General features: G+C 40.5%; 1 protein-coding gene across 4 annotated transcripts in view; it reads right to left on the reverse strand.

Annotated features, from left to right (window-relative positions):
• The window catches only part of NEO1 (neogenin 1), a 157,995-nt gene that overhangs the window by 43,571 nt on the left and 97,996 nt on the right, over positions 1-16,428 (reverse strand). For 2 of the 4 annotated variants that reach the window (XM_072951072.1, XM_072951074.1), the window contains exon 8: positions 6,868-7,087. In XM_072951072.1, the coding sequence (XP_072807173.1) occupies positions 6,868-7,087 (220 nt within the window). The remainder of the gene's footprint in view (positions 1-6,867; positions 7,088-16,428) is intronic. The other 2 variants (XM_072951073.1, XM_072951075.1) reach the window with 1 other exon arrangement.

The raw sequence follows: 16,428 nt of genomic DNA on the forward strand, positions 1-16,428 counted from the left end.
GTCTTCTCGGTGCCATCTCAAATGGGCAGCTGGTCACTAATTCTGGATGCTTTAGGAATCACTGAGTTTTAAGGGGTGATTCTCAGGAAGACAAACAGAAGGTGATAACAGGTATGATCCAATTTCCACAGAAAGTATCTAAGAATGCTGTGTATCTTTTGGATAAAAGACTCTCAATAAAAATAAAATTAAAGATGATCACTTTTAAAACTGGGGACAAAACATTAAAAATTTAAATGAATCCAGTCTATAAAATAAGCTAATCATGACTTCGATTTTTTGTAATTTCTTAAAACAAATACTCGTTTTGAATGATTTTCTAACTAATACGAAGTGTTTAACAAATCTTATACAAACAGCACAAATTAATCTAGTTAGTGGTCTAGTGTTATGAGATAAAAACATAAAAACAGTAATCCAGGGTTTTTAAAAAAAGGCAGTTTCCAGGCTCTATTTTGGGGGTCTATGTTTCCACATTTGGGTCTGTAATTATGCTCAGTCTACTGTAATATAAATCATATAAATCACTATAATAAAAATCAGATTATATTTGTTTTCAACAAATATTGTCACGGAAAATGCTTGTTTTAGACAAATAGCAGGCCTTTAAGAACTACCAATTATGTGAGGAAAGATTAGTATCTACCTTGAGAGAGTAATAAAAGGGCCCAAAACTACTCTGTGCAAAAAATTACTTGAAATTACCTAATCATCTGTTGAACTAAAGTTCTTACTTTAAAATACTGGTATTTTTTTCTGAAAAAAATCACGAATTAAAATTTGTTTAGTTTCACATGACCATATGCGTTTGTCTGACTGCAGGTGAACATTTCCATTTCAGAGATTTAAGTGCTTTTCAATAGTTTTCTATAGTTCTTTAAACTACCTTATTTTATTTTTAAAAAACCCAAACCAACCAAGCAGTGCCCACTTCGTATTGACAGAGGTTGTCTGTCTACAGCCAGGTCGGCTGGGAAGGCGCTGCTCGGCGGCACTGGAGGTGTCACACACAGCACTCCCTCGGGCGGCAGCTCTAAGGCACGAGATTTAGGAGGCGGGGATCACCCGACTTCCCACGCTGCGAGGTTTCCGACACAATCGCTCCGTCTAAAAGGAAGTGTGGCGGCTTGCACCTCACTAAGCTAAAAGCTGCACACCAGAGCACAGATCAGGCCTGTTCCGCTCGCTGTACATGGAAGCTTAAACAAGCTCTCTCTGAGAAAGACGGGGGGGGGGGGTACTATTTCACTTCAGACGGAAGTGCGTCGCTCACGCCGAGCACTAAGAGGCACCGGCAGAAGCCCCCCCCCTCCACCCCACCCCGGGAAGCAGCATCACAAATGTGCGCTGAGCGAAGGGATGGAGAGCGGCCTTCTGATGTGTGAAGCTCACATGTAATGACATCATACGGATCTTTTTGTTTCTTCCTATGTAAAAGAAGAAAAAACCAGGAGGCATGAGTGAAGGGAACTGAAAACCTAGAACAAATTTCTACAGAAGCATTAGCATAAGAAAAAACCCAGTAGTCGGCCGGGTTCCCCAAGATGAAACATCTGGCACCTGAAAGAGCCTCTAACACTACACTGGCCTGAGGTCCCCGAACCAAGTGTCTGTCTTAGAAAAAACCTTCTGACTTCAGGAAAGATCCAGGGTGAGTTATAAAGGACAATACTCATATGTGTATGAGGTTACGATGGAACTTAGGTCAGAATGTGTCAGCTAAGAGTCGGAAGAGGAAGAGGAAGAGGAAGGTATACTTCATACTAAGACCGTGCTGGGCCAGAAGTTAGGAGCCCCAGTTCTAACTCTGGGAACACTGCGAGCTTGCCAGGGGACCGTGGGCAAGTCACTAATTATTTCTCGGCTTCAGTTTCTTCAAGTATTAAATGAAAGAATGAGATCAGGGTGGCAAACTTTTTCTTAAAGGGTTTGATAGTAAATATTTACAGGCCAAGATGCAAAATGGAAAATATTACCCACCGTCTAAATAGTTAAAAGCCCCAGTATAGAAGCAGTCCCTCAGAGTGATCGGGACCGGGGTGTCATGCCGGGCTCGAAGGCGTTCGAGTCCTCAGAAATGTCCGCCAAATAAAACAGAACTCTCAAAAAAAAAAAAAAAATCCCGGCATAACTTTACAGCTGACCACTGACCCTTCGTACCTGCGGTTCTGCATCTGGGAATTCAACGAGCTGTGGATGGTATAGTCCTGTCCTATGTATTTACGAGAAAAATTCACAGGTGAGTGGACCCATGCAGTTCAAACCCATGTTGATCAAGGGTCAACTGCAGTTATTTATACAACCTATTAAAATATGACCGTTTGAACATGTAAAAATTATTCTTAGCTCCTGGGCCTAAGAAGTCTGATTTGGCCCAGGGTCTACAGTTCGCCAACTCCTGGATTAGACTAACAGATACATAAGGCTTTGTCCAACTCTAAAATGCTGTTTATTTTTGGAATAACTTACTCTGTACTCTCCATTTAATGGCTAATAGAAAATACTGCTGTTTACATTACAGGCACTGAAAAAAAGGTGAACATTTCATAGGTGAAATGGCAGGGGACGGACGCTGTGGAATTTCAGGAGACTGGGCTACCCGATAGAATTGCATAGCTCACGACCAGGGCACATAGTGCCACCTGGTGGTTGAATCCTCAAACGCAGGGAGTAGAGGAATTTGTAAATGCAGGTAGTGGTGTACTGAACCGTTAAGAAAATTTATTACCTCCGCTTTTTAGATGAAAAAATGTAAGCTTATAAAGGTTAAATAAATTTTGTTTCTAAAACAAGTTATAAGGCTCTAGTCTTTGATTTAGTGTTATTTCTATTCCTTCATCGCTTCTATTCAGAAATCGTATTCTCAAAGTAATGAAGTGACAGAAATTCTTAGTCTCCAAGAATCTTCCTTTGAAATACTCCCCAGACTTGGTCTGTCTGCTCCAAGTCACTGCTCTCATCTTCATCCGGGCCTGCCACATGCCCAGGTCAACGAACTCTTACCTGATTTGTCTCCTGGCTCCATTCCTCCTCCCCTCTCACCTTGTGTAATGCTCTCAAATACTGCGAACAAAAGCTGTTTAATAAAACCACAGTGTGCACCTGCTCAGGAGTGTAAAGTGGTTCCTTCTTAACTGATTACGTCCAAATTCTTACTGATATTCTAACATTTGGCTTCAAACTTTCACTTTATTATAATCTCTTACTAAATTTCTACCAAAAACTCTGAGCCAGTTAGGTTAACTGTCTTCCTTTCCCAGCCTTCCAACAATGGACACAAATCAACCAGGCTCCTCCTCACATCTCCTCATACACATGTGTCTTGTCCTCCTGCTCCTGCCAATTTATCTGTACTTTTTCCAATTCCAACTTCACTGATTAAGCATCACTGCTTATTTCAACCCATGATTTATTAATAAGTGATACACATTCATTAAAAGCAAATGCATATGGGGGAGGGCACAGCTCAAGTGGTAGAGCACATGCTGAGCATGTACAAGGGTCCTGGTTTCAATCCCCAGTACCTCCTCTAAAAATAAGTATGTAAACCTAATTACCTCCCCCCACACACACAAATGGATACATAGTTAAAAAAAAAAAGGTCCCAGTTTGTCTCCCTCCTTAAAACCTGCCCCACCTAAGACCTAGCTGTGGCAGCACCCTAGGTCCCTCCTCTTTAGGCTTTCTCGGCCTCGGCACTGCTGAGATTCGGGGCAGGATAATTCTTTGTGGTAGTGGGGGTGCGATCCTGTACACTGTAAGGATGTTTATCAGCATCTCTGCCTTCTACTCCCTAGATGACAGTAAGCATCCCCTGCCATCTCAGTTGTGATAACCAAAAACGTCACCAGACACTGTCAAACATCTAATGGGAGATGGGGGATAAAACTGTCCCTGGCTGAGAATCACTGGTCTAGGCGTTTATATACACATCAAACTACACAGGTATAAGTCGTTTTAAAAATTCCTCATCATACTTCATATGGATATACATGCGTTTAATCATACGCCCATTTCTCCAAAGGACATTTACTTTGTTTCCCTTTTTCATTCTTAACAAACAATTCTCAATAAACATTTCTATGCGCATCCTATGCGTATGTGTATCTGTACATCTACAGGACACCTAAAAATGCGACTGCTGGACTGAAGGAGATCTGCATTAAAAAGATTTTTTAAAAGTCTGTCAAATCACCTTCTCCAAAGGCTCCTCTAATCATACTGCCACCAAGAGCCCAGAGTGGATTTAATCTCAGCATTTAACTCACTTGACACTGGGTATCATCAACTTAAAATTTTTGCCAGCCTGGCTATTTTTAGCGTATGTGCTGCCAAAGCAAGCACTTTTGCCAGCCTTCCATGTGAAATACGGTAACTCAACATTTTGTACTTCCAAGGTTGCTAGTGATGGTGGAAACTTTTTTTTTAAACTTTAATTAAAGGGCTTTCCACTAACTTCTGTGAATTACCCACTTGTACCATTCGCCTCTTGGAGTATCTTTTACTTTTGATTTTTAGGAGTTCTTTATATAGATTGGGTATCAATATAACCTTTTTAAAATGTTACCAGTTGCTATCAGTTGATAATTTTATTTCATTTATTATGTTTTATCACATGGACTTTTGCAGTTATATAATAAACTGTCAATTTCTCCTATATGGCTTCTGAATTTTCTGTCTTCCTTTAAAAGGCATTTCATATGCAAATGATAAAAATAGTTTCTGTATTTTCTTCTAATACATTTATAAGTTTTAAAAATCTCTCTTGATACAGCTATTATTTGTGGTTATACGTAAGACAGTAATATAACTTTAATTCTTTCCACTAAATGGGGTTAATTATCTCAACATGATTTCTTGAATATTATTTCTCCACTGATGAAATTAATTTATTCATTTAACAACTATTTATTTAGTGCTACTTGTCTGCTAGGCTCTGCTCCAGGTGATGGTGAAACTCTACTGAACAAGGCAAACACAATAAATGTGTTAATAAACAGAGAAAATTTCAGAGTGTTACGTGTTCTGAAAAAACAACATGAAACAAAAGCTCCAAATAAAACAGGGTGGTATGACACAGGGGTGTCCTGGTAAGTGTTTAACAATTGGCCCAGGTTTGCAGCCCTTGTCACTGTAAATACTCCCACCACAGTCAATTTTGAGCTACGACGTCATGTCGTCGGGTTTGCAAAGTTTCCTGAAAATTGAACAGTCGGCTTGGGAACAAACCACCAATTGACCCCGTGTGTCACAGTGACCAAGGGGTTTGGATGGGAGAGCAGCCATGGAAGACCTGGGGAGGGATCATCTGAGGATGATGGACAAGAAGCCAGACAGTTATTTGGGAGGGAAACACAGTTCTGGTAGAAGCAACAAGAGCAAAGGCTCTGTGGTAGACAGAAACTTGCTTCTGAGGAATTACTCCATGCTTTTTTCCTTCTGTGGAATACCATGAAATCTGCAAGGAGCTTTGAAAGTCTCCTGGAAACATTTTAACACGGGTACTGCTTGGAGGTAACATCTTGCCTTCCTGCATTTAGAACTATGTTTCCTTATCTTCATCATCCCCAAAACATCCAGTCCAGTGTTCAGATGAGCATTCCATTACCCTGGGAGCAGCTCCAACTATCTGGCTCAAATTACATCACTCAGACAGTCAAGAGCATTAAACCAAGCAGTCTCGATTAAGGTGCCTGTGCTCGCTGAACCTGCCAGCCTGGTATTAAATACAAATACATATCAAATGTAAGCACCCGAGTAGAAATACAAGCTTCATTTCATGGACTAGGTTAGGGCCCTGACCAAAACGGGTGTTTTAGCCTTCTGACTTAGGTGTGAAGTAACAGCACAACGAAGGAATCTACTCAGCATGTCAGGAATACACACTTAGCAAGTTAGCACGGTACCTCCCAAAGAATTTATAATCTGGTTGGGAAAACAACACAAACACACATAAAATAACAGACGAGCAATGACTAAGGTAGCATCAGTTCATGTGTTTTCACAAGTAAGTGCCAAGACTAGCGGCACAAACACACGCACGAGAGAAAAGCTGAGTGGGCCGAGAAAGGTGGAGAAAGATTTATGAGGGCTTCATGGGGCTTAACATGGGCCAAGAGAGATTAACTGAATTTAGCTGAGAAAGGGGGAAGGTGGAAGTGACCAAAGAGAACAGACTGGGGAAAAAGGCTGCATAGTGACAGGAATTTGACTGGTTCCACCAGAAAGCGAGTTAAACGGGGGTGGGTGGGAAGGAAAATAAGGCTGCAGAGCTAACATAAACGTAGACTGTGGAGGAAAGCAGCCTGGTGACTCTGGAAAATCTCCAAAAGCAATGGAGAGGCAACGTGAGTTCCTGGAAGAGGTGGAGATGGAGAGGAATTTAATAAAAATGCTGTTTTAGGACAATGAGTCACTAAGTACTCTTATGTTATCAAGAAGACCCCCACCCCCAGCTCAGCAGCCCGCACTGCGTCAGGCCGCAGGAAGGTCTTCATTAAGGGGATTTTAACATCTACCTTAATTTCTCTAGAATTTGAAAATTCTAAGTAAGGCATATTCTACAGGTTGTGCTTGACTCAGTCTTATGAAAAAAGGCGGCCCTGGTCACATGACAATTCTTCCACCCAAACAGCTCTACGGACCCTCTCCCCACGTCATCCTGGAAAGGCAGGAAAGAGCCACAGGACTGCAGGCTGGGTGGGAATTCAATTTTAATGACCTAAAACTAGAAAAGATGCATCTCAGTGATCATATTTCCTGGACTGAGAGTTGGTACAGACTCTGCACAGCCGAGAACCAGGGTGGGCAGGACCGCGCTTGGGCGGACAAGATGAGACCGACCGGCCCAGACCTCCGAGCACTTACCTAGCAGCCCCCTCCTTGGCGTAGAAGACGGAGTAGGTGAGGCTGTCCCCAGGCGGGTCTGACGCAGGTGTCCGCCACGTCAATTTGATGAAGCGGGTAGAGACCAGGGAGGCCACGACATCCCGCGGGGCTGAGGGCAGTGGTCCCGCCGCGGCTGGTGCTAGATGGTCAGTAGTGGCACTGGTCAGTGAAGTGGGAGGCAATGTTGGGATGGCAACATCTTGTCATGTGCAAACATTGGGGAATGAAAGGCAAACCACGACGGTTTTAAAAAAGAGAACAGAAAAAACAAAAAACAAAAAAATAAACAAAACCACGATGGGAAATAAAATAAAATGAGTGAACATAAAAAAGGCCATTAAACTGAAGGCTAACATGCAGGCCAGGGGTAACTACTGAAAACTAATGGGCACTATTCAAGACACACCACTGCAGAGCAAGCAGGCTTTCTGGTCACTATAATGGTTGTGGGCAAGGGACAGGGAGGTGACAGCTGAGAATAAAACATCTCACAGAAGGACACTGGAGCACCCAAGTCATTCTCCTTAATTCTGAGATCAGCATGCAACATCTGTCAAACTTTGCACATTAAAGATTCACACATACGGTAAAACCGCAGCATTTTCTTCCACTCGATAAAAACATGAAATAACCTGTGTGGTACGGATGTGCCTAGTTACCCAACATAGGCCCCAGGCCCTCGTGACCTCACTGCAGGGCTGGGTGTGCCCTAGCTCTGCAGGAGACTCGAGAGCCACTTCCTCACCTGGAGTCTCATAATAAAGTCTGCTCTCTGTATTCGGCAATAACCCAGGGAAGTCTGATAACCTTCCTCACTTTGCTAAGTTATAGTTCATTTGCCATCTTATCAATTCATTTGACTACAAAGGAATAAAATCATGAATCAAAAATTCCAACGCCACCACAATACAGTGCTTGGGCAGTGTATCTGTTGGTTACAGCCCTCTCCGCAGCGCAGTATGCCACGGCGGCCTGCAGACCTCGGGCAGGATGGCACAGGTGAAGCCGTGGCGAGCCAAAGCCCTGCTCGTCTCAGAAGCCTCCGTTTGTATGCCTGGACTCGGTCCACTCTGCTGTTAGAAGTCCACTCCTGAAACGAACCTAAAATCTCCTTCACCGTGGAGATCACTCGTTTGCTGTCAGTTTTAACTGAAGGCATTCATTAGAACTGTGTCATAACCCTAATGGGGAAACTGGTAGAAGAGCGAGAGGCAGAGAGGAAGACGTGACAATTCTGGACCCAGCGCTCAATGAAATGGCAGATGACAACCTCCTGAAAACGTCTACGAACTGCATGCAGAGAGCCTTTAAAGCGAGGCGGCCTAAACAGACAGGCCAGAGAGCAGGAGTTCTCCGAGGCAGGGGAGGACGCAGGTACGCCTCCAGGCGGCTGCCACGTATCGAGCGCGTTCTACAAGGCGCTCTGGCTTCAGTCCTTACAGCTGCATGAAACAGGCACCATCGTTATGTCTCCACCTTACACGTGAGGACCGGCACTTCAAGGGGCTAAATCACTTGTCTCAGGTCACACAGACAAGCAGTGGTGAAGTGCTAAATCCAACCTTGGTTTTCAGTTTAAGAGGCCTCTGGACTTAGCCAACCGGAGTTCTGGGCCGGCCGTGCCACTCGGGAGCAGCGGCAGTCAGCATGCCGTCTGTTCCTGTCGGTCCCCCCACCCCGCCCCTGCCCCGGTCCCATGGAGGCACCGCAAAGGGCCCCGGGTGGGCCGGCCCAGGCAGCAGGTGCTACAGGAGAAAAACCCTGAGCTTGCGGGATGCACTACTTTGGCAGCAAGGGAAATCATGCCCCAGACAAAGAACAGGCCTGCTGCGGGCGGCGAACTCAGTCACCGCGGTCGGGGGCACCCTGTGTGCGGTTTCAGTCTTTGAACATGTACCGAGACCTGTCTGGTGCCTCAGCATAATCCACCCTGATGATTTCTTCCATATGTGCTTGAAAGTAACCTGTATCTGCCGTCGCTGGGTAGAGAGTCCATGACGGCAGCGACGCCAAGCTGGCTGACAGTATAACAATTATAAATGCATATACGTCTAACAACAGCACCCCAAAAAATGCGAATTGAAAGAAACCTGGGAAAACCTCAAACACATGGAAATCAAACAACTCTACTCCTAAATAACCCAAGGGCCAAAGAAGAAATCACAAGAAAAAAGTTTTTTTAATACTTTTAACTGAATTAAAACACAACATATTAAAAATGAAGGGATACAGTCAAAGCAGTGCTCAGGGGGAGATTTAAATGCCTTTATCAGGAGAGAAGGCTCACATGAATTACCTAAGCGTCTACCTTCCTGAAGCGCACAAATCTCCAGTGTTTCCACACACACACGGGAAAAGTCACTACGTGAGGTGGTGGCTGTGTTATTTGACTTAACTGTTGGAATCTTTTCACAATGGATACATATATAAAATCATCACGTTTTACACTTTAAATATATTACCATTTATTTGTCAATTATAGCCCAATAAAGCTGGGAAAAAATAAATTAAATTTTATTAAAAAAACTATGGGACTAAGAAATTGAGAGGATGTAAGTTACCAAAATCAAGAACCAAAGAGGGTTCCAACCCTATGGATACTAAATGCTACCAACCCTATAGATACTAAAAAATCATAAGGGAATATTTATGCCAATACATCAGACAAGTTAGAGGAAACAGAAAAATTCCCAGAAAGACAAAAATGACCAACCCTACTCTAGAAAAAATACAAAACCTGGACAGAACTATGATAAATAGAGAAGTTTAGTTAGTAAATAGTCTTCCTACAAAGAAAAGTCCAAGCCCAGACGACTTCGCTGGTGAAAGCTGCGGACACTTCAAAAAAGAAACCATAAAAATCCTTCACAAGTCTTTCAGAGAGAAAGGAGACACACAGCTCATTCTGTGAGGCTAGTACTGCTCGGGTATAAACGCCAGACAAAGACACCACATGAAGAGAAAACCAGAGGTCAACACCCCTCATGGAAACAGACATAAAAAAGTCCTTAAAAAGGTTTAAAACCCATATTTGGTAACCCAGTCAAAGGATTACAAACCATGATATGGTCAAGCAGGATTTATCACAGGAATTCAAGACTAGTTTAACATTCAAAAACCAACGTAATACACCATATTAAGAGAAAAAAAGCTGACCTTCTCAACAGATGGAGAAAAAGCATGTGACAAAATCAAACACCTTATTCATGATTAAAATCTCAACAAATTAGGAACAGAAGTAAACTTCCTCCATCTAAAATCCTACAGTGAATATTCTGTTCAATGGTTATATGCTTTTCCCCCCAGGTCGGAAACAAGACAAGGATGTTAAGTTTGCATTTCTTATGTTAAGCATTGTACCAGAAGTCTTAGCCAGTGCAAGAAGGTGAGAAAAAGTAAATAAAAACTTAAAAGGAAAAAGCAATACTGTTTTTATTTGTAATAAATAATTAAGTGCGTAGAAAACTCAAATGAATCTACCCAAAAAAGCTATTAAAACAAATAAGTTCAGCATGGTCACAGGGTACAGGTCAATACACATAAACCAACTCTGTTTCTATATACTAAGAATGAACAATCCAGAAGTGAAATTAAGAAAACAGCTCCATTCGCAACAGCATCAAAAAGAATAAAATATCTAAGAATAAATTTAACAAAAGAAGTGTAAGATTTGTACCCTGAAAACTAACTCATTGCTGAGAGAAATTTTTAAAAATCTAAATATATAAAGATCTAAATGAAAAGAAAAGCTAAATAAATAGATGTTTGTGGATGAGCAGACAATGTTGTTAAGATGATAGGCTGCTCCTAAAATTTAATAGGAATGACCTGCAGAAACTAGAATACCCAGAACAATCCTGAAAAATTAGAAAAGGTTGGAGGACTTTCATTACCCAGTTTCAAAACTTACTATCAAAAAAATAAACAACCCAATTAAAAAATGGGCAGAAGACTTGAACAGACATTTTTCCAAAGAAGATATACAGATGGCCGACAGGCACATGAAAGAAAAGATGCTCAACATCACTAATTATTAGAGAAATGTAAACCAAAACAGCAATGATGTATCACCTCAAACCTGTGTAAATGGCCATCATCAAAACATCTACAAATAACAAACGAAGAATTGTGGAGAAAAGGGAACCCTAGTACACTGCTGGAAGAAATGTAATTTGGTGCACCCACTATGAAATACAGTATGAAGGGTCCTCAAAAAACTAAAAATAGTGGGGGAGAGTATAGCTCAAGTGGTAGAGCACATGCTTAGCATGCACAAGGTCCTGGGTTCAATCCCCAGTACTTCCTCTAAAAATAAATAAGTAAACCTAATTACCACCCCCACCAAAAAAACCACCACCACCAAAAACAAACAAATAAACAAACTAACTAACTAAAAATAGAACCACCATATAATCTAGCAATTCCACTCCTCGGTATATACCTGGGAAAAATGAAAACACTAATTTGAAAAGATACATGCTCCCCAATGTTCATAGCAGCACTATCTACAATAGGTGAGACATGGAAGTAACCGGCGACCATCACAGATGACTGGCTTAAGAAGACGTGATAGACACACACACACACAAATGAAAGCGATGGAATATTACTCAGATATGACAAAGAATCAAATTCTAACCTTTGCAGCAATGTGGTTGGACCTAGAGAATATTATGCTCAGTGAAATAAGTCAGAGAAAGACAAATACTGTATATCATGTGTGTATGGAACATAAAAAATAATACAAATGAATACATATGCAAAAGAGAAATGGTCTCGCAGATAGAAAACAAATGTGGTTACCAAAGTGGGGAGGGAAGGAGGGAGGGACAAATTAGGGATACAAGATTAACAGATACAAACTACAACATACAGAGTATATAAGCAACAAGGATATACTGTGTATCATGGGAAATTATAGCCATTCTCTTGTAATAACCTACAATGGAGTATAATCTGCAAAATACTACATCACTATGCGGAACACGTGAAACTAATACGGTATTGTAAATCAACTGTATTTCAAAAATAAATAAAATTTCTACGTTATTTTAAAAAACTTTCTATAAAGCTCTAGTAATCAAGACAGTCTGGTACTGGTGTAAGAATAGGATTATAGATCAATGGAAGAGAACTGAGAGCCAAGAATAAATCCTTATGTTTGTGGTCAACTGGTTTTTAGCTAAGGTGTTAAGAAATTTCAGTGTGGGAAGAACAGTCTTTTCAACAACCGGTGCTGACACAACTACACATCCACGTGCAACATAATGAACTTACATCCTTACTTAACCCCACATACAAAAATCAACTTGGAACGGCTCTTAGACTTAATGGAAGAACTAAAACTTCTAGAAGAAAATACAGGAGAAAGTCTTTCTAATTCAAGTTTTTCTTGGGTTAGAAAAGTGTTCTCAGACACGATAAAAGCACAAGACATAAAAAGGGGAAAAAAATGAAAAACTACATTCTGTTAAAAATTAAACTTCTGCACTTAACACACAACTAAGTAAATGAAAAGACAAGCCAGCGACTGGCAGAAAACGTTGCCAAAGCCATGTATCTGATGAAGGATATGAAGCCCGTAACTCAGACTACACCTGCAGGATCAGAATACACCATGAGCTCTTGTGGACCAACAGAAGCACAAGTAAGTCGTGACCTCCAGCCACTGCTTAACTACCTTCAGTAGGTAACTAGCTCATCTTTTTTTATTTAAAAATCAAAATTCAGCAATAAACTTGTTATAATAAATGTAATTTATATAATACAGAAATACACAAAGCGTAAGGATCAAAGGTCCACTTTTCATCATCTCCAAAATATCTCTGTTAGAAGTTTGGTACATGTTCTTCCAAACATTTCCCCCTTCATGATGTACTTATATATACACATAAATATGAGAATGAAATTATCCCAAACATGCTGCTTTCCAAATTGCTGTATGGGGTGTATGTCTTCAAGGGCTTCCCCTCAGTACTTACAAACAGACTTCATTATTCTCAACTGCTGCATGTTATTTTGTAATACAAATATAATCATGACTTACTTCATCAGTCCTTTATTGTTGCTTACATTTAGGCTGATTTATTTAGGCAAGTATGGGCAATGTTTCTGTAAATTTTCCTATATGTGTATCTTTGTGCCCCTGTGTAAACATTCCATAAGATGAATTCCTACAAGAGAAAATGCCGAGCCAAAGGTTTGTATATCTGAAAGCTGAGAAATGATGCCAAATAATCTTCTGAAGGGCTATTTTGGCTTCAGCTTTGAACGGAGGGCCAAAGACATTTCTGGGTTCACCACTTTATAAAAAACCCCAAACAACAAACAAGAAATAGGAACACAAACTCCATTTGGACAAAACCAAGTGACGTCTGTAAATCCCAACCCAAAATACATATAAAAAAAGAAGGCAGAGAGAAGACAAGTAAATTAATTAATGGAGCAAAGTCACTCTTAGTACCTCCAGAGGGACAAACTGGGGAGACTCAAACTGACATTGAGGAGCCGGCAGCACGCAGGACACAGGGGTGATGTGGGGGGCCGAAGATTTAGGAGCTATTAAATCTCCAACTCACACCTGAAGATGGGAGGTTTGCACTTAGGAGAAACTAAATCAGAGAAGCTCTGGGCTCAGAGGAGACTACCAGAGGGATTAATACCCCATACTAAAAATATCAAACTGCTTATCTCCCCTCAACGAGCTCCAGCAGGCTGGCAACCAGGCAGGCTTGCTGTCGCGAGGCTGGAGACTGAAGCAACCCTCTCTGGGTAAATGGAACAGAAGCACAAAAGACCTGAATATTGGTGTCTGCTGAGGTCCTGACAACAATTACAAAGAAGGCTGACTATCCAATTATTCTATAATAAAAATCAGCAGTTAAAAAGTTTTCCCCCAACTGGACAGCAGCACGTAAATCAATGAAGCTAGAACACTCCCTTACACCATACACAAAAATAAACTCAAAATGGAGCAAAGACTCAAACATAAGATACAATAAACCTCCTAGAATAAAATATAGGCAAAACATTATTTGACATACATCTCCGAAATGTTCTCCTAGGGCAGTCTACCCAAGCAATAGAAATAAAAGCAAGAATAAACAAATGGGACCTAATGAAACTTACAAGCTTCTGCACAGCAAAGGAAACCATAAGTAAAACAAAACGACAACCTACAGAATGGGAGAAAATTTTTGCAAATGAAACTGACAAAGGCTTGATCTCCAAAATATATAAGCAGCTCATACGACTTAACAATAAAGAAACAAACAACCCAATCCAAAAATGGGCAAAAGACCTAAACAAGCAACTCTCCAAGGAAGAAATACAAATGATCAATAGGCACATGAAAAAATGTTCACTATCACTAATTATCAGAGAAATGCAAATCAAAACTACAATGAGGTATCACCTCACACCAGTCAGAATGGCCATCATTCAAAAGTCCACAAATGACAAATGCTGGAGAGGCTGTGGAGAAAAGGGAACCCTCCTACACTGCTGGTGGGAATGCAGTTTGGTGCAGCCACTGTGGAAAACAGTATGGAGATTCCTCAAAAGACTAGGAATAGACTTACCATATGACCCAGGAATCCTGCTCCTGGGGATATATCCAGAAGGAACCCTACTTCAAAAAGACACCTGCACCCCAATGTTCATAGCAGCACTATTTACAATAGCCAAGACATGGAAACAGCCTAAATGTCCATCAACATATGACTGGATAAAGAAGATGTGGTATATTTATACAATGGAATATTGTTCAGCCATAAAAACCGACAACATAACGCCATTTGCAGCAACATTGATGCTCCTGGAGAATGTCATTCTAAGTGAAGTAAGCCAGAAGGAGAAAGAAAAATACCATATGAGATCGTTCATATGTGGAATCTAAAATAAATAAATAAATAAAAAAGCATAAATACAAAACAGAAACAGACTTGTAGACATAGAATACAAACTTGTGGTTACCAAGGGGGCGGTGGGTGGGAAGGGACAGACTGGGAGTTCAAAATGTAGAATAGATAAACAAGATTATACTGTGTAGCACATGGAAATATATATAGGATCTTATGGTAGCTCATAGCGAAAAAAAGTGACAATGAATATATATATATGTTCACGTATAACTTAAAAATTGTGCTCTGCACTGGAATTTGACACAACATTGTAAAATGACTATAACTCAATAAAAAAAATTCAAAAAAAAGTTTTCCTCCAAAAGTTTAAGGGAAAACAGGGTATATGCACAGCCTCAAGGCATATCTCCTAAAATACTTATTAGTTATAAAGAGAAAAATAACTTCACAATGGAGAGATTTGGCAGACACTATCTTAACCACACGATCAAGTTGACATTGCCAAGTAATAAGACATCCTGGTATCACGTACTCATGATTTGGATGTGCTGAAAAGGGCACATCAGTTCTGCAGTATTTGTCCCCCAGAAGTCCATAACCTTCATGTAATCATGAGAAAACACCAAACGCAAACTGAGAACATTATACAAAATACCTGGTCAATACTTTTTGAAAGTGTCACGGGCATGTCAGATGAAGGAAGACTGAAAAACAGTTCTGAAGAACAGATTGAAGGAGACTAAGGAGACGTGATGACTAAATGCAACTGAATTTGGAACAGAAAAAGGACATTAGTGGAAAAACTGGTGAAATTAGAATAAAGTTTGTAGTTTGGTTAACAGTTTCCTGATGTCAGTTTCTCAGTTTTATTTACTATATTACAGTTACATACGATGTTAGCGTTAGATGAAGCTGGGGGAAGAGCATCTCACAAGAACTCTTTACATAATCTTCGCAACATTTTTGAAACTCTGAAATTACTTCAAAATAAAGTTTACTGAAAAGCCATCCGTATAAACAGAGCCTTCAACACTTTAATACCGTACTTTTAAACATGAATGAATTTCCAAAGACTACTCTGGCAAATATTTGGGGTAATTCTCTTCTTTTGATCAAATTTTCCCAGCTCTTTCTTCTGTTCCCTTTATAATGTGGTTTCAGAACACTTCTATAAATTCTTAAAATGAAGTGGCCAAAACATACATAAAGATACTATATACTTTAGTCATCGTAATAAAAAAATTTAAAAGCTTCTTGGCATCCACGTCACGCTGACGACAGTCACAGAGCTACCAGTAACCTAAAGGCCATGTGATTTCTCATGGGTGGTACTAGTAAGGGTTTGTTTCACTATCTTATAGTGCACTTACGTAATTATTTCAAATTAATTATATATTGCTTGCACAGAGCTGTATGAAAAGAATGTTCCAATTGTGTAGAGCTATGTTAATAGTGGTTATATTAGCATGAACTTACATGAACCTTAGGTATGGTTCAACAAGACAGCTGAAGAGAGAAATTTAGACTTGGTAGCAACTCCATTACACTGTAAGTTATCTAGTTGGATCCTGGTTAAGGTTAGTGAAGTTCTCAATGGTTGGTGCCAGTGAAGCCCAACCGGCACTGCGGATTCCTGAACAAAAGAAAAACTGTTCCATGGTTACAGGACACACTTCTC

Source organism: Vicugna pacos, chromosome 27 (genome assembly GCF_048564905.1).
Source record: "Vicugna pacos chromosome 27, VicPac4, whole genome shotgun sequence".
NCBI classification, from domain to species: domain Eukaryota; kingdom Metazoa; phylum Chordata; class Mammalia; order Artiodactyla; family Camelidae; genus Vicugna; species Vicugna pacos.